The 26398-nt window shown below is 38.9% G+C and overlaps 2 protein-coding genes, 1 long non-coding RNA gene and 1 pseudogene across 3 annotated transcripts; 1 reads left to right on the top strand and 3 right to left on the bottom strand.

Annotated features, from left to right (window-relative positions):
• Positions 1 to 1701: 1701 nt before the first annotated feature.
• LOC148742625 (uncharacterized) overlaps positions 1702 to 26398 on the bottom strand; it is a 120140-nt pseudogene continuing 95443 nt past the window's right edge.
• LOC148742629 (uncharacterized) lies at positions 3407 to 4647 on the top strand. Its single transcript, XM_088757837.1, has one exon. It carries the CDS (start codon positions 3508 to 3510, stop codon positions 4519 to 4521), a length of 1014 nt encoding a protein of 337 aa, XP_088613963.1. The 5' UTR covers positions 3407 to 3507; the 3' UTR covers positions 4522 to 4647.
• On the bottom strand, positions 6661 to 10807 carry LOC148742628 (G protein-coupled receptor GRL101-like). Its single transcript, XM_088738229.1, has 6 exons — positions 10717 to 10807; positions 9504 to 10524; positions 9232 to 9310; positions 8871 to 8909; positions 6851 to 7064; positions 6661 to 6766 (listed from the first exon to the last, which is right to left on the bottom strand). Exons 1-6 carry the CDS (start codon positions 10767 to 10769, stop codon positions 6661 to 6663), a joined length of 1512 nt encoding a protein of 503 aa, XP_088594355.1. The 5' UTR covers positions 10770 to 10807.
• LOC148742627 (uncharacterized) lies at positions 15234 to 18752 on the bottom strand. The gene is made up of 2 exons (XR_016000332.1): positions 17884 to 18752; positions 15234 to 15647 (listed from the first exon to the last, which is right to left on the bottom strand). It is a non-coding gene; the product is annotated as an uncharacterized LOC148742627 (long non-coding RNA).

Raw genomic sequence — 26398 nt, 5'->3', positions numbered from 1 at the left:
CTTTTCTTCAACAGTTTCATCTTGCTCACGCTTAGGTTTTTCATGTTCTTCTTTCAGCTCTTGGTCTACTGGCTGCTTTTTACTAACTTCTTTGTTTCCCTTTAAATGACCAGGTCCAACCTCCAGGTTTGTGCTAGGTTCTTTGTGCTCATCGTTTGGTGCTTCGTCTCGTTTTGATTCAACTTGCTCCTGTTTACTGGTTTCGTTTTGGCCTTGATTTGGTTCTTCGTCTTCTCTTTCAACTTGCTGCTGTTCAGTAGATTCGTCTTGGCCTTGTTTTGGTTCTTCGTCTTGTTCAGGCCCAACTTGCTGGGGATCAGGGGGTTCCTCGTTTTCTTCGCCTGATCCTGCATGTTGTTCCCTCTCTACCCGTTCTTCCTGGAACTCGTTCTCACTATCAACAGCGCTCCCCATTTCTTCTAGATTTTGTACTGTGTTCGATAAAGAAAACACAAAAAGGGAATAAGACTACAAAGTGCTCTCTCTCGTGGCTTTAGTTCGCTAGATCGCCAGATTTGTTGAATAAGCCACGTTGCGCGTTTTGCATTTGGTAACCGTATCGTGTAACTTCTCCATCCCTAGTCATTTGCGTTCCGCTTTTGCTCTTTCCGAATATCTCTTTTCTCTTTAAGAGTAAATGTTACCAATGGTCACACATTTGGTGGCAACAGCTGAAAAATAAATTTCGCCCATATTTAAAAGTTGGGTAGGTCTCAATGAGAAATAAATCACTGCATACTTCGTTTGGCTGAATATCGACCCATTTTCGAGAAAATCGATAATAGCTGAGTTCCGCCAAAATGCCGCTTTTGAATATCAAAATTTCACACGAATCTTGGAGAGTCGCGCCACAAATTGAAAACAGTCACTTGGACCAGTGAAAAGTACCAAATCTTGAAAAACAACATTCAACATAGGTTGACAGCAATTTGAGCAATTCTTGATTGTTTATATACACAGTCTAATTGAATTTATCCGATCATCTTGTAGCTAGATCAAAAATAGGTCAAAAGTAGCCCGTTACTGATTAAACTATGTGCTAAACAAAATAATCGACTGAGAATCTGGCTTTTGGAAGGCGAAATGTAGTTCTGTTCGATCTCCGAAGGAATTTTTGGGGATATGATTCGGCGTGGTTTGTTGACGGTGCCATCAGTTAGCAGAAAATGTACATATCCACACGCAAACACGGTTGTTTCGCATTTTACATCAAAACTACACCTTTTTCAACAGAATATCTTCTTACCCTCCCTGTTGATGTATCACAATAGAGGATTGCAATCCTGGAAGTTTTGCATCGATCGCTCTCAAAGTAGCGATATAACTTATAAGGAAGTCTCCTGATAATGATTGTTTGAAAGAACTACTCTTTGCCTTCCAAAAGCCAGATTTTCAGTCGATTACTCTGTTTATGTAGTTTTTGTATACTAGTTTTATTAATTATGTTTTTTGTAAATAATCTTGAATTAATATTGTTATTAAACGAAGTGTGTATCCATGAGCTTTACTTAAATTTTTACTAGACATTTTCACGCATTTTTTTCGATTTTTAAGCAGTTTATCATAATTTTTGTATATACTTTTAGAGATTATAGTGAATAAAAGTTTTTCTTTTCCACGATGATACATGTAACTTAATAAATAATGATGAAAAGTATTCATTTGATCAGCAGGGATTTGCTAAAGCAAAGGCGTAGAAAAAACCAGGAAAGATTTATTACTCGACGTTTCGGGGTCATCGTGACTCCATTATCAAGAGACTAGTTTAAAAACATGCAAATAAGGAAAGGTACAAGAATAGCATAAATTAGACTGAACGGCTTAAACAAACACCTTGGCGCGGATGGAATCCGTTTGCACGTTCAGTGTTGGCTTACGCATGCGAATATACAACATTTCATTAACAAGGCAATCAAATTTGCCGTTACATTTCGTGATGACGTTGAATTGCTCGATCAAGCGTTCAGGCATTTCACTATTGTGCTGGAGGTGGTAGTGTTTGTAGATAGAGGATGATTTCCTTGTGTGCCCTTCTACGCGCTCGTGTAAGTGACCACGAGTATAGCCCACATACCCTGCATCACACAGGTTACATTTAAATTCATAAACGACACATTGTTGGTTAACAATAGGGGGCTTAATTTCGTGTTGCTTAAGCTGTTGATCGAGCTTAGGGCTAACGAACACTGGTTGGACAGTCACGCTTAACTTCGAGCTTAGACTGTTCAGTTGTTGTTTAACATGATTAGCTGACGACTGGTCCTTGAAGGGTAACACTAATCTCACAGTCTCCGATGGTACGTCTGGTGGTGGACAGGGTTCTGCAGATGAAATCCTTCTCTCAACGAACCGCTTGATTGTAGTTTCAACCAGTGGCTTTGGGTATTTCAAGTTATGAAAAACCCCTCTAAGGCGGTCACATTCCTCGGAGAAGAAAGACCAGTTAGAAGATAATCGATAAGCGCGATCCACCATGGTGTTAACTAGGCTGCGCTTGTACTTAATGTCAACATGACTCTGGAAATGCAGAAGGAGACCCGTGTTGGTTCTTTTGATGTAGACCTTACTCTCAATCTTTGGTGCACGGTTAAGCAGTTCAGTTCCTAGAAAGGGAAGGGATCCTTCCCGTTCGACTTCCATGGTAAACTGGAGGGAGGGATGGGTAGAGTTAAGGGTGTCTAGAAACTGGCCAGCGGTCACCCTATCAGGCATTACGGTCAGGGTGTCATCGACGTACCTCCGGTAATAGCGCGGAAGTTGACCGTGTCGTTCGAGGTTTTCCTCAATCGAGCACATGAAGACGTTAGCCAGCAACGGTCCAAGGGGAGAACCCATAGCGACTCCATCTGTCTGTTCATATAAAGCACCGTCAAACTGGAAAAGCTGGTTTTTCGTAGCTGCTCGGAGGAGGTCGATTAGGTCCGCTTTAGAGATGTTCAAGCTGTGCGTCTCGTTGAACCAATCCTGGGCAAAGGCTTTTTCAGCTAAGATCTGTATTGTTTCCTCCAATGGTACATTTGTAAACAATGAGATGACGTCATAGGAAACTAAAATTTCGCCGTTCCTGATCTCGAAGCCTCGTACTTCATCAGCAAAGCGGAATGTGTCTGTCACTGTATATTGGTTGCACGACAGGGGTTTCAATTTGTCGTCAAGCCATTTCGCTAGCGAGTAATTGTAGGTGTTAGTAGCAGAGAGTATTGGCCGCACGGCCAACTGTTCTTTATGTGTCTTCGGCAAGCCATACAAGTGTGCGAGTCTGGACCCTTTCGGGCGGAGAGCGTCAGCAATGGATTTCGGTAGAATCTTTCGAACGAGAGTTTCCAACTCCCTTTCTTTCTGAAGGAGAGGGTGGTAATACTTAGGAGGTCGTCCTCTGGTAATACTTAGGAGGTCTCCAGCTTGAACATCTCTAAAGCGGACCTAATCGACCTCCTCCGAGCAGCTACGAAAAACCAGCTTTTCCAGTTTGACGGTGCTTTATATGAACAGACAGATGGAGTCGCTATGGGTTCTCCCCTTGGACCGTTGCTGGCTAACGTCTTCATGTGCTCGATTGAGGAAAACCTCGAACGACACGGTCAACTTCCGCGCTATTACCGGAGGTACGTCGATGACACCCTGACCGTAATGCCTGATAGGGTGACCGCTGGCCAGTTTCTAGACACCCTTAACTCTACCCATCCCTCCCTCCAGTTTACCATGGAAGTCGAACGGGAAGGATCCCTTCCCTTTCTAGGAACTGAACTGCTTAACCGTGCACCAAAGATTGAGAGTAAGGTCTACATCAAAAGAACCAACACGGGTCTCCTTCTGCATTTCCAGAGTCATGTTGACATTAAGTACAAGCGCAGCCTAGTTAACACCATGGTGGATCGCGCTTATCGATTATCTTCTAACTGGTCTTTCTTCTCCGAGGAATGTGACCGCCTTAGAGGGGTTTTTCATAACTTGAAATACCCAAAGCCACTGGTTGAAACTACAATCAAGCGGTTCGTTGAGAGAAGGATTTCATCTGCAGAACCCTGTCCACCACCAGACGTACCATCGGAGACTGTGAGATTAGTGTTACCCTTCAAGGACCAGTCGTCAGCTAATCATGTTAAACAACAACTGAACAGTCTAAGCTCGAAGTTAAGCGTGACTGTCCAACCAGTGTTCGTTAGCCCTAAGCTCGATCAACAGCTTAAGCAACACGAAATTAAGCCCCCTATTGTTAACCAACAATGTGTCGTTTATGAATTTAAATGTAACCTGTGTGATGCAGGGTATGTGGGCTATACTCGTGGTCACTTACACGAGCGCGTAGAAGGGCACACAAGGAAATCATCCTCTATCTACAAACACTACCACCTCCAGCACAATAGTGAAATGCCTGAACGCTTGATCGAGCAATTCAACGTCATCACGAAATGTAACGGCAAATTTGATTGCCTTGTTAATGAAATGTTGTATATTCGCATGCGTAAGCCAACACTGAACGTGCAAACGGATTCCATCCGCGCCAAGGTGTTTGTTTAAGCCGTTCAGTCTAATTTATGCTATTCTTGTACCTTTCCTTATTTGCATGTTTTTAAACTAGTCTCTTGATAATGGAGTCACGATGACCCCGAAACGTCGAGTAATAAATCTTTCCTGGTTTTTAAAAGTATTCATAATAATAAAAATTAGATTGTGTCTACAAACAATCAAGAACTTAAATTTGAGTGTTTTTCAAGATTTGGTACCTTTCATCGGTCCAAGTCTTTTAAATTGGTCACGCGAGGTTCGTGTAAAATTTTGAGCTTCTAAAGCGGCATTTCGGCGGAATTCAGTTATTATCGATTTTCTCGAAGATAAATCGATATTCAGCCAAACGAAGTATGCAGTGCTTTGTTTCACTGTAAGGCCCACCTGACTTGAAAAAGTGAGCCAAATCGATTTTTCGGCTGTTGCCACATTTCGAACCTGTTCAATCTTTGGCCACATTTGCCCCTAAAAAGGACACAAGTCAACACTCTGGCCATAATAGCAGTTTACAATACAAGCCCGGAAAAATTAATCACAGGAGTAGCGAGAGCGTTTTAAATTAAAGAGCCACAAGCAGAAAGATAATTAGAAGCCAGCAAGCTTATTAACTAGAATCTTTGGTTCATATCAAGGTCTTTACAACACTAGGAGACAAGATAAGTATGTAATCGTGGCTCACCACTATGTAATACAACAACTTCAAACTTAAAAGGAGTGAGGAGAAAAATGACTCATTAGATTCGCCCCAAATAGCAGTAGGTACGAACCTAAATAAATAAGGAATAAAACCTCCTCTTATGATGCCGATTTGTTCAAAGCCTACAGAAAAAACGGCGTACGTTTTGGTTTGTTTTGACACGCTCGGAAGTAAATATGGCGGTCAGCCGGTCTAGTCCCGAGTTCTCTTTGACGAAATTACAAACGAACATTTTCACAAGACAGTACATTGTTGAATTCACAATAGAAATAACGAAGCTTGTACACTCACTGAAAATTAGTCAATAATAACCCGCTAGGAGCCTGTAATGGCATTTTCTTTGTTAGCTGTCCTCAAGCTCTACTGAGCAAACTTAGCGAGGCTAGCGCTTCCATTGTTGGTATGTGACGTCATATTGACAGTGATCATTTGACGGCGGCTTATACCAGAGAGTGATAGAGCCACCCCCTCCCTCCTTGATGATGTAGATAATTACACAAAATATCATTATAAACTCACACCTCATTTACTGGGTGTAATGTAAAGAATTGTACCTTGTGTGGAGTAAAGGCTGACATAGTGTGCTTCAGGGACGTGTCCCAACACAAGTGTCCTGCCTTTGTCAACAGGGCACTGTGGCCGTAAGATAACATCGTGAGAAGCGTTAAGGCTGCTGACCACACGAATGCAAGTTTTGTAGCAGTTTGCTGCGGCACATAGAATAACATGGTCACCCCATGCGCCATCTTGCTCCATGTACGTTAAGTAATCAGCCCATGATTGATGTCCATGGACGAAGTGAAACAGATCTGTTCCATTCGGCTGTGAGAAAAGCAAAAAAGAGAGAACGAAACTTGGAGTGTAAAGTTAATGGTACAATGGACCAGGTTGAGAACGTTGGAAGGAGTCATCGAATGAGAAAATAACAGATACTAAACAACAGTAAGAACGGATAATAACATATCAGAGTAATGATCACAAGGATCTGCATTGGATTTAGCAGTCTCAACTCCTGAATTTGCCCTGCGAAACATCGAATATCTAATGTCCACCTTACCCAGAGTCAAGGTTATCCAATTAGGATTGTCCCTTCTGGGGGAGATTCAAGTGTGAAGTACTTTTAAAAAACCTCGGGTTGGCCGCTTTCTCCACAAGACAGAGCCCTTTCATTTTATCAAGGAGGTTTGAATTCATCCGTGACCCGGACATGGTCTATAAAAAAACACACTTGAACAACACAGCGTTTTTTTTTTTTTACGAGCAATCCAGAAGTATTGAACAGTTATTCTCCAAAATAAATGGTGAATAGGGGTGAGTATCTTCCGAGGCAAAGAGGCAAGTTAATTATCCACCACTTTCACCGACGCTTATGTAGAAAATAATCTACGTCTATACCAGAATACGGTGAATGGTACTTGCCAATCAATTACCAAGGAGCGCGCGGTGTGTTTATACTAAACGATGATTTCAAGGTATTTATGATCCTTATTATCCCCTACAGAACGAGTAGTGATGTGTTGACCAGTTGGCCCACATGTGGATCCAGCCTTTATGGTGCTCCTAAAGTAACAGTGGTGAACACAGAGTGCAAGACATCAACTTACTAATTTAGGGTTTTTTCTGAGGTATTGGACCAATAATTGCCTTAATTCGTCATGCTTGATTTTGATTCTCATAGCAATTTCCAGTTGGTCTGACAAAGCAGAGAACATGCAATCTCCTGATCCTTCATTGTCGACGATTCTGAAGCCCTTGTCTGAAGCAATTTTCTTCAACTCAGTATTTAGGTCTGTCTTGTTATTGGCTTTGCTTGCATCGAGTTGCATCTGCTGAAGCTGAGCAATTAACTCAGCAGAACCTAAGTGAACAAACGGATGGATGAACAGAGGATAAATACCACCATGCTCATGATTTAAGGGGGCCAAAACAGAAGAGTTCTACGTTACAAATACTTTTTCTCTAGGTTTCCACGAGTTCTTAATAATAAGTTTCTTTGATACATAGAGGAACGTTATAGAAAAGGAAGTAAAAAGTAATTCCTAGCCAACTGAGTTACTTCAGGTTGGTTTTCACATAAATTGGGGTCAAAATGGCAAATATTACTTAAAATAACTAGATAACTCTCCGTAAACTCATCCAGATCAGAAATTCAGAGGAACGAGATTTTGTTCAGACTAGCGTTTGAACACAGCCAGGTGTCCATTTCAGCACGTCTCCCTTGTTCTAAACATCATTGAGAGGCAGTCTCTCTAAAAGCGGTAAAGTGCATTTCGGCAACATTCCGCTTGGTTCGCGGTTCGGTTGAAGACTTATATCTAAACAATGATCTCTTGAAGTAATTACAGCCTCCTTTTCAACGAATTGGGTATAGAGAAACCCCGTAAACGATCGTTATCAGGAGGTGTTGACTATTCTTCCGAGTTATATCACTATTGTGAGAGCGATGCAACAATTTCAGAACTGCAATACTCTATTGTGATACAGCAACATGAAGGATGAATGAATATTATGTTGAAAAAACTGTGGTGAAATGCGAAACAATCGGGTTTGCGTGTGTATGTATACATTTTCCACTAACTGACGGCACTGTCAAATCAACGCATTTCATCCAATTTTAAAATTTAATGAAATCGCACTGAAACATTTCCCCAAAAACTCCTTCGAAGATTGAAAAGAACTACACTTCACCTTCCAAAAGCCAGATTTTCAGTGGATAATTTTGTTTAGCACATAGTTAAATAACGGGTTACTCTTGATCAATTTTTAATCAAATTAGATGAAGGTCGGATAAACTCAATTAGTTTGTGTATACAAAACAATCAACAACTACTCAAATTGCTGTCAATATATGTTTTGATGTTGTTTTACAAGATTTGGTACTTTTCATCGTGGCGCGACGTTCCGAGATTCGTCTAAAAATGTTGAGCTTCTAAAGCGGCGTTTGGTGGAATTCAGTTATTATCGATTTTCTCGAAAATAAATTGATATTCAGCCAAACGAAGTAGGCAGTTCTTTCTTTCACTGTAAGGCCTACCCAACTTGAGAATATGAGCCGAATCGATTTTTTGGCTGTTGCCACGATATTGCGAAAGTGTGCGATTCTTGGCCACATTTGCTCTTAATACCTTATCAAAACCATTATTTCTAGAATTTTAACTGTCGAACAAACAAGTAAATTCTATGTTGCTATGCGTCTGTTCAACGATGATATACGGGGCGCAACGGAGTGTCTGTAATGTTCGAAGCCCATTTTTCAGTGAGCAATTTCAGAATAAACCCACGGTAATATGGAATCTATTTGTTTTTGTAATAAAAATAGAGATATTGTCAATGGTGACTTTGTCTATGGATATTTTCTTCTCTAGATCATACCAAGAATCAATTAAATTAGATTCAAACTTACTATACATGTACAACGGAAAATTGCAGTCATTAAAGTGTTTCAAAATATGGATGATTGTAAACTTCAAGCTAAAGGTTAAATTTCTTTTTACACCTTCGTTAGAATATAAAAAATTTGGAAAAAAACGTCAGCTGGAACTTTTTCAGCTACATAAATTCCTCATTGTTCTTTGATCATTCTGTTCTGTTCTTGGTTTTTGACTGCCAGATGTTGCATTCTCAAATTTGTTGCAGTCTGTGGATAAGTGAATTGAGTGCGTACCTTCTTCGATAACTCTCATTTCCATTCCCTGGTCTTTAGCTGGCACAAAATAATAACACAAGCGACAAAAACGTCAGCAACAAACATATTGTTCACTCATGAGGTAGTCATATTTTTCAATGAGACTGAGTCTAACTAAGTGTTAACATGAAATAAACAAGCTTGTTATTAAATATAGATACCTGTCTATTTCTTATTCACTTGACTTATGTGTCAATTTGATTTATAAACACGCGGGATATCTGTTCTTAGAACTGTTTTATACGTAGCTTTATAACATGAAACAGAAACAAAAAATGAAAGAACGGGGAATAACACTATAAAAAATGACGAAAGATTAGTTAAAATTGTTAAAGGTTACCTTCATTTTGATTTCGGCCGAGTTTTGCTATCAGATAATCCCACAACGGTCGGAGTTTGGCATTGATGACACCTCGAACCTTAATACATCGAAAAAAAAAAAAACAAAAAACACGCAGTTGTAATCAGTACACATTGCTTTCTCCCCACTCCCCATATTAAACCTTCGAGTCTTTGATTTCCCCTCGAATGCGAATGAATATAGAAAAGGCAAAATTAAACTTAATCGCCGAAGATATATTTTTCAACCGTTCAAATAATGACCTCGTGTACCTGTGGGGTAGAAAAGGTGTAGAGAATGGGATTGATGGCAGAGTTAACCGGTAGAACAAAGACTGCGATCCAAACTGCCAGGTCACCACGTACACGGAAGAACTTTTCCAGGAGAGACCTCACTCCAATCACCACGATAGGCAGCCAGCAGACACAGTCGGTAAGAACGATGAAGAACACTCTTTTGGCGAGCGAGGCCTCCCTCCTCAGATCGGCTGCCCTCTGCTTGGCTTTCATTTTCCTCTCTCTTTCGGTTCCTTGCTTAGCCAGGCGCCGGTTTGATGCGCAGGACTTAAAGATTATCATTGAGTAAGCCACAATGACGAAAAACACAAGGGAAAAGTTTAGACCAACAAACATGGCAACAGAGTACTCCCAGCCTGAGGGCTTATCAGCAGAAAGCTGCAATGGGAGACATACAACTGATCTGCCATAAAAATGATGACCCTTTTGGCGACTACCAAAGTAATCGAAGCCCACCGTGGGAATAAACGCAATTATACCGCCAACAATCCAGATGAAGCCGCACAGGAGGTGCGTAACCTTAATTGTAAGGGACTTTCCGCTGTAGGGGTACAGAATATTTTTAAGCCGGTCGGCAGAGAGCAAGCAGATGAGCATCAAAGACACCTCGCTTGACAATACGGAAAGGGAACCTGTCATCTGACATGGCAAACTTGAACGCCAATAATAGTCATGCAAGAAATACTGCCCTGCCCAAATGGCATCCATCACACCTATAATGATCAGGTACACACCCATCAGTCCATCAGACCAGGCCAAATTTATCAACATGATAGCCTGTATCTTGTTTTTCTCCTTTGTTTCTTTAAACACCAACCGCCACACGATCACAAACACAGCACCAACCAGTGTCATAATTCCTACAACCCAGAGACAAATCCTAGGAGCTCGATCTTTGAACATCGTTTCACAACTTGCAAAGCTGTCGACATAAGCAAAGTCGCAATCTGCGTCCTCCTTCGTCAAATGGCAACACATCAGGTTGGTGTCCACAGTCCTACGGTTCATAAAAAGAGTTGAAATGAATAAAAAAAGAGAAAAAGCGGAAATCTCATTCGTCACAGGTTCTGTACTGGTAGGAAAATGAATGAGTGGTTGTAACATTATACGAGTAGCATAATTGTCTTCAGACAAGTGAAATTTTTCAATTGTTCCACTTCTACCATCGTGAATATTCCACTTGACTTACGCAGTTATTAGATTCTTCATGTTGGAAAAAAATTCCACTGGGAGTTCTCGCATTTCGTTGTAATGGAAGTACCTGCAAATTAAAGAAAATTCAGGTAATTCAGTTAAACTTTGCCCGCTATTTCATGATAATATCATCATCATTACCCTATGTTTAGACCACTTGCGGTTTTTTGGCTCTCTCTTTTCCTTTTTCCCGTCCCCAATTCTCATTAGAAATCTTACACCCATGGGCGCTAATCCGAGAATTTTCAGCACGTGCAAGTTGCACTCAGTCTGACAATCTCTGTCTCATGTGAACTTGAAAAAACTCTTCGTGTAGTTTGAACACACCTGAAATATTATCAGTTTAGTCAAACTCACAAGAATCGAATAGTTGGGGCGACATCTTTGAATTGTTCGTTGGTCACTGTGCGGAACTTATTGGAATAAAAGCTCCTGCAGAACGATAAAGTAATTAAAAGCGTAAAGCGTCAATTAACAAGCATTAAAGAGAACCTCATTGTGCATGAGCCCATGAAGTCGTACAATAACATCAGGTAAGTATTTTCATGACCTTCACTGTGCAATTATTGCTTGATGACCAACTTAATATTACGTTCAAATTACGGAAACTTTTCCAAAGATAATTTTTTATACAAGTCGCATTTAAATTGCAACTTATCCATTGCTGAGTATGACAGCTATCTTCGCTGTGACGAACACTACATAAGCGATAGGGAAAATGAGGCCTGAAAAAAATTCAGGCCTGTACGGGATTCGAACCCGTGACAATTGCGATATCAGTTAACCAGTGCAGTCCGGTATCCCAGAGGTCATGAGTTGGAATCCAGTACAGGCCTGAGCTTTTTTTCAGTCGTCATTTTCACTACTGCTTAACAGAGGTTGTCACGAAGAGTCAAACATTCACAGACAACAGTCAAAAAATCGAATTGGCTCATATTCTAGTGTTAGGTAGGCCTATAGGTAAAACAAACCAAGACATATATAAAGGGATAAGGGCTAACGAAGGGCCAACTCTCGATATGTCAGCTTTTTAACTCTTTACAGTGGCCAATTTACAATTTCTACTTAGTTGATATTACCAATTTTATCAAGACATATATAGTTTTTTGAAAAACTCTTTGTTCTTGAGAAATTGATAAAACTCAATATACGCATAATTAGCGTCGTTCTAAGGTCGAATTTAGCCCATTTTGGAGGCCTTGTTTGTACTAGTAAAAGCAGTGAAAAACGTACTTATTCCAGAGACTCTTAGAACAATGTCTCACCTATGTTTTCACAAAAAGTAGAATCAATATTTCAATTTGAAATATAATACGGATTTTTCTATCTATTTACTTAAGTGCAGTGTGAAAAGTAGGAGTAGTGTAGGGGGCCTCTATGGGTAAAACCGCACGGCCTGGGTCCGAGTGTCTCGGCTGAGGATAATATATTCACGCTGCATTGGTGTACGAGGGGTTTGATTAGGGTTAGGGTTTAGGGTTAGGTGAATAAAGGGGTATTATTAGGGTTTGAATGTGGCGTAGATGTACGAGGGTTTTTAGGGTTAAATTTCGTGAGTAGGGTTTCAGGTTTAAAAAGTAACGGTACAAAAAAGTACAAAGACAACAAAAGAATCCAAGATTGCGGTGGAATTAACTATGGTTTATTTATTCACACTGCACGATATTTGAGTTGTAAATAGGTAACATAAGCTAGAAAAGCTGTCATCATGTCCTTGTATAATTGATGGAAAATAGAATGTTCTCCCACGCTAGAATCATAACTTTCAATCTCGTCAATGTATTTAGTCACTTGTCTGCGTATTTCACAAAGATCTTGCGTGGTGGCTTTTTCTTTGACGACGGCAAATAATTCGTCTAGGATGGTTCCGGCCCACTGGGGATTCTGTTCAATCTCTTCGCCCAAACAGTTGTTTTTCATATGACATGGTGTTTGAAATGAATGTAGAAATGTAGGAAGAGGTTATACATAAACGTAAAAAATGTCACTCTGATTGACAAGCTGTCATAAAACATAGCGTATATAAAGTTATCGTTTCGTACTCACAATAGAGTATCACAAACTCGAGAGAAAACAATACCTGTCAATCATTTGCGAGGTAGGGAGAACAAATGCTGTCAATCATATGAAGGATGCAATAAAATTAATATTCTGCCGTTAGAAAGATTTGAATTTTATTGAATATAATTATACCCACGCCGCGTCCCCACGTGAGGACGCTATAATTTTCCTACGTAACTAGCAGAGTTTCTAGCATCAGTACAGAAGTTGATTCCTCCAGCTAGAAGAAGCAATCAGTAGAAGAAACCAGAAGACTAGCAAGAAGAAGTGAAAGTCATGGACAACAATAACGTAAGTACATATGATGCACGATCTTGTATAGAAGAATGGTCTATTCTTTTAACACATCCTCTGAGAATTGGAAGTGTGCATGTTATTAGGTATGTTATTATGTTATTGCGTATACATAATCAATGTTGTTGTTGTTGTTAAATTATATACCGTTATTCACTAATTACCGGCGCGCGTGCATAATCATTATTGATAAATTATATGTCGTTATTCACTTTATCGGCGCGTGTACATATGAATAATATGAAAGTGCCTTTTTACTGAGACATCACAAACGCATGCGATGATGGGATTCCGCACCGAAAAACAGGAAATGTATACAGAGAAACTTAACAAAACAACGCTCTCACCTTACGACGAGAAGCGATTTTTCTTGGGAGAGTTTGGAATCGATACACGCACTTATGGACATTACTTGAATGCATTAGAATGATAGAAACTCAACTCGTGATAGACTTTGCTTTTAACTACATTTGATGAACATGCGATGCGTATGATTTGTCAATGAGATTCGTTCGCTTGAGTTGCCTGTAAATAGCGCCATAATATGAATAAAAGCTTTTCAATTTATTTTCTGTTTATTTTAAAAGCGTGAGCGGGTGTATGCATTTACCTCCTTTTCATTAGGACATGTCAAAAATATCCCTAAAAGACTTTGAGCGATTTTTCTTTTGGTTTGAACAGCGTTTATTCACTCCGCATCGGTATATTTTTTATTCCCATCATGGAAGTTAAGTGGATAGAGGCATCCTGCATTTAGATGAAGAAATATAGGAAATACAACTTAAAATAAATGAGCATCAACATCGAAAACCGAAATGGAATGAGAATTTACTCATACCCAAGAGTGAAGGCTTATTATTATCCATTCAACGATGGATTTTAAAATAAGAATACTCTATGGATAACGTATGCATGATCACATTGGAAGCGGTGGAGTCTAAAACTCTATCTTCTATCAAATGTTTGGGGCGACTCACTAATATCCCAGTCTTTACATTCTTCCCTCAAACACTCCGACTTACAAGAACTATGCTAGGCATGTTAGATTGGTTAAGTTTTAATTGGATGTCTACAAAATAAGAAGCGTCGAATACGGAATTTTAAGTGACGCTCACTTTCACAACTACTAGCGAACAGGAATGGACTCCTTTCTCATTGTAATAAATGCAGGTCCGTGACACCAGGAAATTTCATGTTTGAAATTATTTTATTAAAATTACTTTACATGATACAGCATTTCCACTATTCACTCAGTGTTTTTTACATTCTGCGTTTCTAGTTGTGCATAGAGTTGTGCGTATTTCTTCTGTAATTCCTCCAATTCGAGTTTCACTCGTGATAATAGAGTGAATTTCATAGGTTTACGCTGTAGTAGCAATGTATGCTTCGCATGGTTTCTCTCGTCTGTCATGGACTGATATTTGCTCAGATCATCCGCTAGTTGAGTTTCAATCTCTTGTATCGCCTGACATAACACCACGGTTTCCAAATCGTGGCATGCCTTTCTTACTATGTTCGGACCCTCCACTGTTCTCATCTTAGGTATTGGAACATGTTTAAAATGCTAAAAAGTTGTTAAATTCCATGTCTTCATCATCTAATCTAATGTATCCATAGGGTAACGACCTAAATGTACCATTATCCATTACCCTCTTGTCAAAAACTAGTCTATACGATTTTATTTGAGTCTCTGTTCTAATTTTCTTTTCTACTGGATCTCGGACAAAATGCACAGGATTGATAATCTCTGTCTTTCTTGCCTCGTCCAAGGGATGCTGAATCTCATCCAGGATGTTTTGCTTTATCACTTCCTAATTTAACTGGGCCATGCCACGCACATTTAGTAGGAAACCTTTCACTTTTACGCAGAACTTTCCTTTGGCCGTGATATAGCCATAATTCTTGGCTCCCGCCGAAATGAACTCCACGATGTAGTCTCCCTCATCTAGCTCGTTTGTCATATTCCCCAAATAATCCCCCAAGGCAATCTCTGACTCTCCAGGTTTCCACTTGTACACTGCCGAATCGGTGTCGTAGTAGAGCACACGATCTTTTAAAATTTCCAATGACTCGTACAATGTAAGGCGAGCCTGGCAGGTAGTAAACGCGGCGATAAAGAAATTGGTAGCCGAGAGTTTAAATAGTGCGACTATGTAGTGTCATTGTAAATGATATGTGTCATTAAATTGTACAAAAATAAATAAAAGATGACATTAGCATTCAATGCTCTATGAAGCGTTCGATGACAGTCTTAAGAGAAACAAAGCTCAGTTTCTTATCTAATTTTTCTTAGTATAAAGCCGCATACATCCTTCATGTATTCTTGTCTCAAGGGAAAGCTTTCGTTTCCAAGAATGACAACTGTACAAGCAATCCATCATCCAAGTTCTACTTCATCGTCACTTTCTCCTCTAAGGCCGTTATAAATCTCATTCATTTTGTCGTATGAAAACTGCTTTGGATCAAATGCGCACACGTATGTCACATATCTATGCTCCCGCGATGTAGTCACCACTTTCACAAAAGAGGTTTTCCATGTTTTCCTCGCGTCCATAATATCCTTCATTCCCCCTATAAAACGGATAGATCATTTCAAATGTTAAATGTCTTGCATCCAGTTGCTCAGGCTCCAACTGTTTAAACATTACCTCGTACAAATTAGACTCGGCTATTCTACGGTATTCCACTTTCACTAACGAATCATTTAAGGCTAATTCCAGCCACGACTTGCTTCCAGTATTTCCTTGAAATGCTATAGCTTTTATAATCTTTTCTTATTAAAAACTCGTGATAAACGAAACGTACTTAAGCATAACAACAAATCTTATAGAATTCTCTCCACCCATCTATAAGAAAAACAAAAGAAAAATTATATAAACTAATCTTCTTAGCTTAGCTTTTATCTTTTCAACACTTCATTTCATAGCGTCGACACGTCTGACTTTCACTCTCAAAGAGTATCGACAGAAGCTGATGGCTATAACAGCTCGCATTAAATATAATGAGCAGAATCTGAAAGAATTCAATCAATCAATCAATCAATACTTTATTTACCCACGTAGCGTCAAGGAGTTCATAGAGTTCGTTCAAAATACGTACGCGCCTCTCAGATTAAGAATGTAAAAAACCTAATACATAGTATCAAAACCTAATTGATTAGAAATTAAAATAACTAACAACTAATATTAAAATTGAAGTTTGTACAGTAAAAAATCGCATGTAGAAATAGGAACGTTTCCTAGAAGATTAAAAGCCGTTCCAATTCCTAATATGAGAACAGTGAAGGGTCAGAACATAGTAAAAAAGGCATGCCACGATTTGGAAACCGTGGTGTTATGTCGGCGATACAAGAGATTGAAACTCAACTAGCGGATGATCTGAACAAATATCAGTCCATGACAGACGAGAGAAACCATGCGAAGCATACATTGCTACTACAGCGTAAACCTATGAAATTCACTCTCTTATCACGAGTGAAACTCGAATTGGAGGAATTACAGAAGAAATACGCACAACTCTATGCACAAGTAGAAACGCAGAATGTAAAAAACACTGAGTGAATAGTAGAAATGCTGTATCATGTAAAGTAATTTTAATAAAATAATTTCAAACATGAAATTTCCTGGTGTCACGGACCTGCATTTATTACAATGAGAAAGGAGTCCATTCCTGTTCGCTAGTAGTTGTGAAAGTGAGCGTCACTTAAAATTCCGTATTCGACGCTTCTAATTTTGTAGACATCCAATTAAAACTTAACCAATCTAACATGCCTAGCATAGTTCTTGTAAGTCGGAGTGTTTGAGGGAAGAATGTAAAGACTGGGATATTAGTGAGTCGCCCCAAACATTTGATAGAAGATAGAGTTTTAGACTCCACCGCTTCCAATGTGATCAAGCATACGTTATCCATAGAGTATTCTTATTTTAAAATCCATCGTTGAATGGATAATAATAAGCCTTCACTCTTGGGTATGAGTAAATTCTCATTCCATTTCGGTTTTCGATGTTGATGCTCATTTATTTTAAGTTGTATTTCCTATATTTCTTCATCTAAATGCAGGATGCTTCTATCCACTTAACTTCCATGATGGGAATAAAAAATATACCGATGCGGAGTGAATAAACGCTGTTCAAACCAAAAGAAAAATCGCTCAAAGTCTTTTAGGGATATTTGACATGTCCTAATGAAAAGGAGGTAAATGCATACACCCGCTCACGCTTTTAAAATAAACAGAAAATAAATTGAAAAGCTTTTATTCATATTATGGCGCTATTTACAGGCAACTCAAGCGAACGAATCTCATTGACAAATCATACGCATCGCATGTTCATCAAATGTAGTTAAAAGCAAAGTCTATCACGAGTTGAGTTTCTATCATTCTAATGCATTCAAGTAATGTCCATAAGTGCGTGTATCGATTCCAAACTCTCCCAAGAAAAATCGCTTCTCGTCGTAAGGTGAGAGCGTTGTTTTGTTAAGTTTCTCTGCATACATTTCCTGTTTTTCGGTGCGGAATCCCATCATCGCATGCGTTTGTGATGTCTCAGTAAAAAGGCACTTTCATATTATTCATATGTACACGCGCCGATAAAGTGAATAACGACATATAATTTATCAATAATGATTATGCACGCGCGCCGGTAATTAGTGAATAACGGTATATAATTTAACAACAACAACAACATTGATTATGTATACGCAATAACATAATAACATACCTAATAACATGCACACTTCCAATTCTCAGAGGATGTGTTAAAAGAATAGACCATTCTTCTATACAAGATCGTGCATCACATGTACTTACGTTATTGTTGTCCATGACTTTCACTTCTTCTTGCTAGTCTTCTGGTTTCTTCTACTGATTGCTTCTTCTAGCTGGAGGAATCAACTTCTGTACTGATGCTAGAAACTCTGCTAGCTACGTAGGAAAATTATAGCGTCCTCACGTGGGGACGCGGCGTGGGTATAATTATATTCAATAAAATTCAAATCTTTCTAACGGCAGAATATTAATTTTATTGCATCCTTCATATGATTGACAGCATTTGTTCTCCCTACCTCGCAAATGATTGACAGGTATTGTTTTCTCTCGAGTTTGTGATACTCTATTGTGAGTACGAAACGATAACTTTATATACGCTATGTTTTATGACAGCTTGTCAATCAGAGTGACATTTTTTACGTTTATGTATAACCTCTTCCTGCTACATTCATTTCAAACACCATGTCATATGAAAAACAACTGTTTGGGCGAAGAGATTGAACAGAATCCCCAGTGGGCCGGAACCATCCTAGACGAATTATTTGCCGTCGTCAAAGAAAAAGCTACCACGCAAGATCTTTGTGAAATACGCAGACAAGTGACTAAATACATTGACGAGATTGAAAGTTATGATTCTAACGTGGGAGAACATTCTATTTTCCATCAATTATACAAGGACATGATGACAGCTTTTCTAGCTTATGTTACCTATTTACAACTCAAATATCGTGCAGTGTGAATAAATAAACCATAGTTAATTCCACCGCAATCTTGGATTCTTTTGTTGTCTTTGTACTTTTTTGTACCGTTACTTTTTAAACCTGAAACCCTACTCACGAAATTTAACCCTAAAAACCCTCGTACATCTACGCCACATTCAAACCCTAATAATACCCCTTTATTCACCTAACCCTAACCCTAATCAAACCCCTCGTACACCAATGCAACGTGAATATATTATCCTCGGCTGAGACACTCGGACCCAGGCCGTGCGGTTTTACCCAAACAGGCCCCCTACACTACTAGTAGGGTAGCTTCAAAAAATTATTTTTATATGTTCTAAGTGAAATAAAAGTTTAATATTTGAAACAATAGAGGTAGAAATGATAAACTCACCGTTTGTAGAGATATTTTTCTGGTGATTTTAGGCTGCTATGGACACGAGAGCTTTAAATTCATAGAAATTTCGCTCTTCGGCGAAGCCGGCGACATAGAAGAACAGACAGACTTTGTTTATCATTTGCAGTCAGTGGTAATAATGAAGGCTGGAATGATATAAATATCGTATTCAAAGTACTTGCAGTATGAGAGAAGTTGTTTTTTTTCTCTCCGAGAGCATTTATTTTGTAGGAAAGAGTGGACAATGGTTGTCACTGCGTGACTTATGTTACGCAATTGTCAGATCTATATTCCTATTACGCAAGTGGTTTTAAATTTCTTAAATCCAAAAGTTGCAGGAAATTTTTTGTGTGAAATCCAAATAGAAGGAATGAGAGGTTTTGTGTTCTGATAAAAATTCATATTTTTTTAACTTGTTACTACTTATAAGCAATCAGCAATAAAACGTAACGTCACGGTTCATTTTTAGTTCTTATTAACCGAGCGGGAGAACTGTATGGGAGAATCTTGACCGAGGTCGCCAGTACAGACCGAACCCAGTGAGGTGTGCACCAGCGACCGAGGTCAAGATTCTCCCATACAGACCGACCTTGCTCGGTTAATAAGATGTTTATTATATGGCTGTGTCTTATATGCCAATTTTTTATATGCTTTGTACCTTTTATTTTTAGACCGGCCAGATGCCGATCTAGATGGGAAAATCTAGACCGCTTTCAATATTGATTTCAGCCAATCAAATTCGTGAATTCGGTAGTTCCCAGTCCTTGTGAGACACAGCCATATAATAACATCTGATAAACTTAGCGCGTAACAAGTAAACAACCGAGTTTAAATATTTTGAATGGAAATTTTTTGTTCATTTGAATCTCTTGCTGTGGATGATTGTGCCTACAATCCAAAAGACAGAAAAGGGGCTAGGCGAATAGTACCTTTACTGTCGTGTGACAAGGAAATAGCAGACCATTTGGCTCATTTTTCATTCACTGGTGTGTTCACCGAGTATGACTTGATATTGAGTCCAGCAGCTGTTTTCCAATGACCCAACGATGCTGATACATAAACAATATGCCCAATTCATCGCTCAAGACTTGGTCTTGGGTGGAATCGAGGGGAAAATACCAAACACAAAGTGCCAGTCAATATTTCCAGGCAAAAAGCGAAGAAGCTTTCTCATATCTCATTCCTTCTATTTGGATTTCAGATAAAAATTTCCTGCAACTTTTCGATTTAAGAAATTTCAAACCCCTTGCGTAATAGGAATATAGATCTGAGAATTGCGTGACACACAAGTCACGCAGTGAAAACCATGTCCACTCATTTCTACAAAACGAATGCTTTCGGAGAAAACAAAAACAACTTCTTTATTGCAAATACTTTGAGGACGTTATTTTTATCATTCAAGCATTCATTATTAGCACTGATCATGACTGCAAATGATAAACAAAGTCAGTGTCATCTTTTATGTCACCGATTTCGCTTAAGAGCGAAATTTCTATGAATTTAAAAAGCCCTCGTATGCATAGCAGCACAAAAACCCCAGAAAAACAACTCTACAAACGGTAAGTTTATCATTTCTACTTCTCTTGTTTCAAATATTAAACGTTTATTTCACCTAACACATATAAAAATAGTTTTTTGAAGCTACCCTACTTTTCACACTGCACTTAAGTAAATAGAAAAATCTGTATTTTATTTCACATTGAAATGGTGATTCTACTTTTTTGTGAAAACTTAGGGGAGACATTGTCCTAATAGTCTGTGAATAAGTAAGTTTTTCACTGCTTTTACGAGTAGAAGCAAGGCCTCCAAAACTGGGCTAAATTTTACCTTCGAACGACGCTAACTATGCGCAAATTGAGTTTTATTAATTTTCTCGAAAACAAAAGAATTTTTCAACAAACTATATAAGTCTTGGTTTGTTTTACCTATAGGCCTACCTAATACTAGAATATGAGCCAATTCGATATTTTGACTGTTGCCGTAGATTTGTGAATTTTTCTGATTTCTGGTAACATCTTCTCTTACCTAGTGTTCGTTGCTGCGAAGATCGCTCTCGTACTCGTTCTTTAACCACAGTTCAAATATATGACTCATATATTCACAAACGTTTATCCATGACTGTCCGCTTGATTTGAATATCCCCATGAGTATTGCCTCATGTCTTCCTCGTGTGGTTTGCATGGTATGTGTCTTTGAACACTCAGAGTTTGAATCTGGAAGGACCACCTTGGTTTTGGTGGTTAAAAGACCTGGAGTGTCCCGAGGTTTTGTCTGCTTTGTCCTCTGGTGGTTCTTTCTAATACTTTAAAAGCTCTCTTATTCAGCCGGATTTCACTTCTGCCTCGTAAATACTTCGTCTTCCAATCACAAATGGTTTTATTCATACGATATGACTAGTCCTCAGGGGTGGAAGATCGTCCACGTTTTTGGTGTGGACGTTTGCGAGCCTCTTGATTTTACTGAGCCGAATTCGTTTCAGATAACGGAAATTCCTACGGTTCCGACGACTCCATCTTTCCGAGACCTTTATTGATTTTCTGGTACCTCGCTACCGTTAATTAGAGGAAAGATTGAAAAACAGATACTTACATAGACATCATGTTTTTCATGCCTTCAAAAACTCCACACGGCAGGTAGTCAATTTTGTTTTCATAAACAGCCCTTGAACAACAAAGAAGAAAAATCATTATTATCAGAGGTGTAAAACAAATTAGAAGTAAACACTTATTTTCATAAACTTACGCCATCTCTATTGATTCTTCAATACTTTCTCCCGAAATATCTTCAGAAACTTTCCGATTTTGAAAACATTTTGAATCCTTTTGGGTAAGGGAAAGAGTTATTACATCCTTAATTCTATTCTTTTTCTGTCTTTTTCTAGAGAACTTCGGGGTAGCAGTTGGTCTTTTGGATGACATGGCATCTTGTTTAGAATTCTGCCGAGCTTTCTGAGGTTTATCCAGTCAAAGAGCACGACCTTGATTGTTGTTGAAAACCTTTAAGCAAAAGTGGTGGAAGGAGGAAAGGGGAGTCTATTCGCCCCGCTGACCCTCTGTACCTCTGCAAAAATATTAAATAAACTGTACCAGGAGCCCATCACCCAGGTTGATGGGCTCCTGACTGTACTTTCGAGAGTTACTCCTCCGTTTTTTTTTTCAGTTGGAAGTTCTCAAACCAAGAGTAAATAAAGGGAGCTAAGCAATTAGGTGAGCAAATGTTTATCAATCACAGATGCTTAGATATTAACATGGTCAATACTAGCTCCTTGCCCTGTCAGGTGTGGTTTCCATGAAATGTTTACTTACAGGTCGCTCAGATTGGAGAGGCCTTGGAACTGATCAGGTGACAGGGCTACGAGACTGTTGTTATGCATGTATCTAAACAATAAAATGCACAAGGCGCTCGGTATAGCTATAGAGTCTTAGATAGGGAGAGGTATTTGTTGACTTTAATGGTCTTTGGTAGCAAGCAGCTGATTAAGAAACTTAAAGACTCTTTTAATTAGTAACCTTGATCCAGCATTATTTGTCAAGGACCTCGAGACTGTTTCTGTCCCGAAACCTCTCTCGTATTATAGAAACTGGTTTATCAGTTATTAGAGTCAGTCGTGTTAAACATGCATTTATTTTGGCGAAACCTCCTTCAAAAGTGAATTAGTGCTTTGGTATCTACCAAACTGTTTTAATTCCCTTCAGCGTCCTCCAACACTTCCTGAAAAAACATACCAAAAATGTATTCGGACCAAAACGTTGCCGCGTGTATTGTGACAAGAACAAGTAAGTTCTATCAAGCCATGCCTCTAACGAAAGAACTATGCTGGCTATCGGTTAAACAATGTATATACCTTGGTAACGCTATTGTAACATTTAAATACATGATCGGACGCGAGCCCACTTACTTTTGCAATCGATCTAGTAAATAGAGCTCATATTCCTAATCACAGCACCCAGAATTCTATGCTTTTAAGCAACCCTTTTCTGGAACATGCGGAAAAGCTGCCAGAAAACTTTTAGTTTGAAACTGGACTTTTTAGATCCATTGTTTTCATTGAAATCCCAAGTTAACTCAAGATAGATTGACAGTGTTTTAATAGCCACTAAAATATTTTAATCTCTACTCTCAGAAAAGTTTGATTTGGGATAATCACTAATCATCAGTCATCGTTACTACCATAGTGTTGCCGCAAAGCCCCAAGGGAAGGGTGTTATTAAAGTATTGTTTAGGATGTGTTGTATTACATTGTGTTCTATCACCTTTCACATTTGCCCTTGATTATTCTTAGTAGACGACATCTGTTCCCAATGTGAGTGTATATTTTTCGCGTTTTATTCAGTTAACATCATTAAAAAGACTTATAATATGTCATAAGAAGATGCCAGAGAAATAGTCCGTAGGTAAGCTTATCATCAGGCTTTTGCCAACACTTCCCCGTGTAATTGCTCATTAAACAAGTTACGTGATTTAACCTGGTTTTATTAACAATCGTTAATCACTTACAATGTTTTTATCGCGGTAAGATTTTTGAAGCTTGGCAAGCGCTGAAGTTTGTTACTGGAGAGAAAGCTGTAAGAAATATGTAAAATGAAAAAGAAGGCAACTTAATTGGCATTTGAGATTCTTGAAAAGTTTTACTTGTTCTGTTCGAAAAAAGAAGACTTCAATTTATCGAAATAAAACCCAATTGGTTGCATTGTTTTGAGAACTTACAAATCTTTACGCGTCCTAGCTGAGTATACAAACTGTTTACTCCTGATCTTGAGAATTTAGGAAAAAGATGCCATTTGCGCGTCCACTGATAACATGAGCCTTTTCCCAATCATGATATCACTTCTCAGTTTAATTTACTTGATGATTTTCTTGTGATAGCCACCAAATTTAAATCTGCGAAGTTTTGCTTTTAGAATGGTCATAGTGCCCTGGGCTACTTAAAGCTCTATGAAAAACTATACATTATAGGTTGCTTTACAGTGGAGTCTGTACTGAGTGCCACTTACAGCCTTTTCATCTCAGTAAGGTTGCCAAAAACATCCACGGGCAGACGCTGAATTTTGTTGTTTGACAAATCCCTTAGAGTATTTATTGAAATACAGAGTAAACTAACAATTAAAAACATGTTTTCATGAAGGCCCCTGAAAACCTTAACAGTGATCAGAAATTGTTAATATGCAGCAGATTGACTCATTGAACAAAATATATCTCAGACGTAGACTGATAGACCTTTCGTTTGCGACTAATTATTAGTTGGACAGCTGACCACATTCTGAGAGCTAACAGTAAATAACACTTTATTCAATTATTTTATCTGATCATCAATTTCATCATCAATTATTTCAGCGGCTCAAGTCGAAGCAGCAACAAGTGATCTTTTCAAGTGGTTAAGGACCGCCATCATCAAAAATTTATTTTGGACTCGTAACTTTTTTCTTAATTTTACAATCAGTTTTACTTACAGTTCTTTCATCTTGGTATTACTGCGAAGTATCCCTTGAGGCAAAGACTGCAACTGATTGTAGGACAAGTCCCTAACAATGATTTAATTAGAGAATGAAGTGATATACAGGTAAGAGAATAGAACGAGTCAAAGTTCCAGTAAAGCTGTTTAAAGGAAAAATGCCCCAAACTAGAATAAGCTTCCAAGTCCTATAAATATGTGTCATTACCAAACTTGCTCGGTCAAGATAGCTGGATATTGGCCGAGCTCTTTTTCTGCGTCTTGGTACATGAAAACGCGAAAAAAGATCGAGGCCTGAACAAGCTCTGTTTATAAAGAGTTTACTATAAAACAAAGAGATTTCGCTTTAATAATAATCATTTCGAGAGCCGGGAAAGAAAGCAAACTGTGTTTTTAGCACAATAAACCCTCAGGGCTCATCTATAATTTTTTTTTGGACTGTGCTCTCCCGCTTTTTGCGATTTCATCGCCCACATTGTATAATAGTCACAAACTTTGTAAGTCCGCTCCGCGCATTTTTTTTCTTACGCGGGATCAAAGCAGGCAACCTCGAGCGAGCAAGATTGGCCCATCTTTCCCGCTCGGGTAGCCAATCAGAGCGCAGGATTCGTTCTATCTTGCCCACGGGTGCTGCGAGCGATGTAATAAATAAGTGATATCCTTATTATATGTGCAACGACTTCACATATCAAACTCACGGGGTATAAATAGTCTCTTACTGAATTTCGTGACCACGCCCACTTCATCGGCCCACTCAAATCGAGTGCGATTTTTGGATATGATATCATCTTACCGACTCTCTGTATAAAAAGTTAACAATGTACCACCGAAAAATTGAACTATAATATCATGGCTTTCCATTTTGTGTATTTTCGTACTACAAAGTAAAGTTTTTCCCTCGTCATTTCCACCTTTTCCCGAGCGGGTCCGTCAAAATTAAGAAGGCGTTCGTGGTCAAAACGAGACCGAGCAAGGAGTCTTGGGCGATTTCTCTCGTACGCAAGCGCAAACTGAAAATGTACCGCCAAAATCAAAGAGAGGAACAAATTTTCTTTGTTTTGATATGTAAATTGTCGAACAAGGAGCAGATTGAACCTCGTCAAATGGCTAGTCAAAACAGCCACACCTTCCTCCTTTTGCTCGTTTCCTGTTTTATAAACGTGAAAGCAGTGGGAGAAGAATCGGGTAGCTCGGAAAGCGCTTCACCATCGTTTACTTACGCGATAAACAAGTAAGATTTGTAAAGTTATTTTCCGAAAGAGTCGGAATAAATACATTTATTTTCAGGTTAGATTGCTATTTTTACCCTAAACGTCGTCCAATAAATTTTTGTTGCAGCCTACTAATCTATACAATTTCGAAGGAAAATATTCAGATGCTTCACCGTCCCCGAAGGGGGTTCTGTCCTGATGTACCGGTTCACAAGGGAATTACCATTGTTCTTTCTTTGTTTAGGAGTTATCGGTTAGCTATTGTGTGTTGTTTGGTCTTTTGTATTGGCTCTTGTGAACCGGTACACGAGGACAGAACCCCGAAGGGTCTGCACTCATCGAAGCGTGTACTGTAGCCAATGTAGTGAATTTTCAGTCTCTTGTTGGGTTTGTCAACCTCCGTGACTTCAGTATCATACAATTTTTTATATTTTCTCTGTGAAATGACCTTTTTAACAGTGGTGTATGCTGAGTATTCGTTGCAGAATCGCTTTGGTTCTCTGATCTCTCTCTTTGGCTTGTCCGCCATTTTGAAAATTTGCCTAGGAGGGCATCTGGGTTAGCGGCCGCGCCAGGCTGGAACCGACAAAAACAAATGTCCATCGCAGTGGGGAAACAGTTTGATATGTGCACCGTATCGGGATTTATCCTCGTTATATGTGCAACTACTTCATTTGAACCGTATCGGGAAAATTTTTTTGATATGAGTGTCAACTTTTACCTTTCCATCGTACATGACTGTATTTCAAATTATTTCACAGCAAAAAAATCTATT

The sequence above is a fragment of the Stylophora pistillata genome, chromosome 1, assembly GCF_964205215.1.
Source record: "Stylophora pistillata chromosome 1, jaStyPist1.2, whole genome shotgun sequence".
Classification (NCBI taxonomy): domain Eukaryota; kingdom Metazoa; phylum Cnidaria; class Anthozoa; order Scleractinia; family Pocilloporidae; genus Stylophora; species Stylophora pistillata.
The sequence above is the reverse complement of the archived record's forward strand: the minus strand, read 5'-3'. Positions and strand labels throughout refer to the sequence as shown.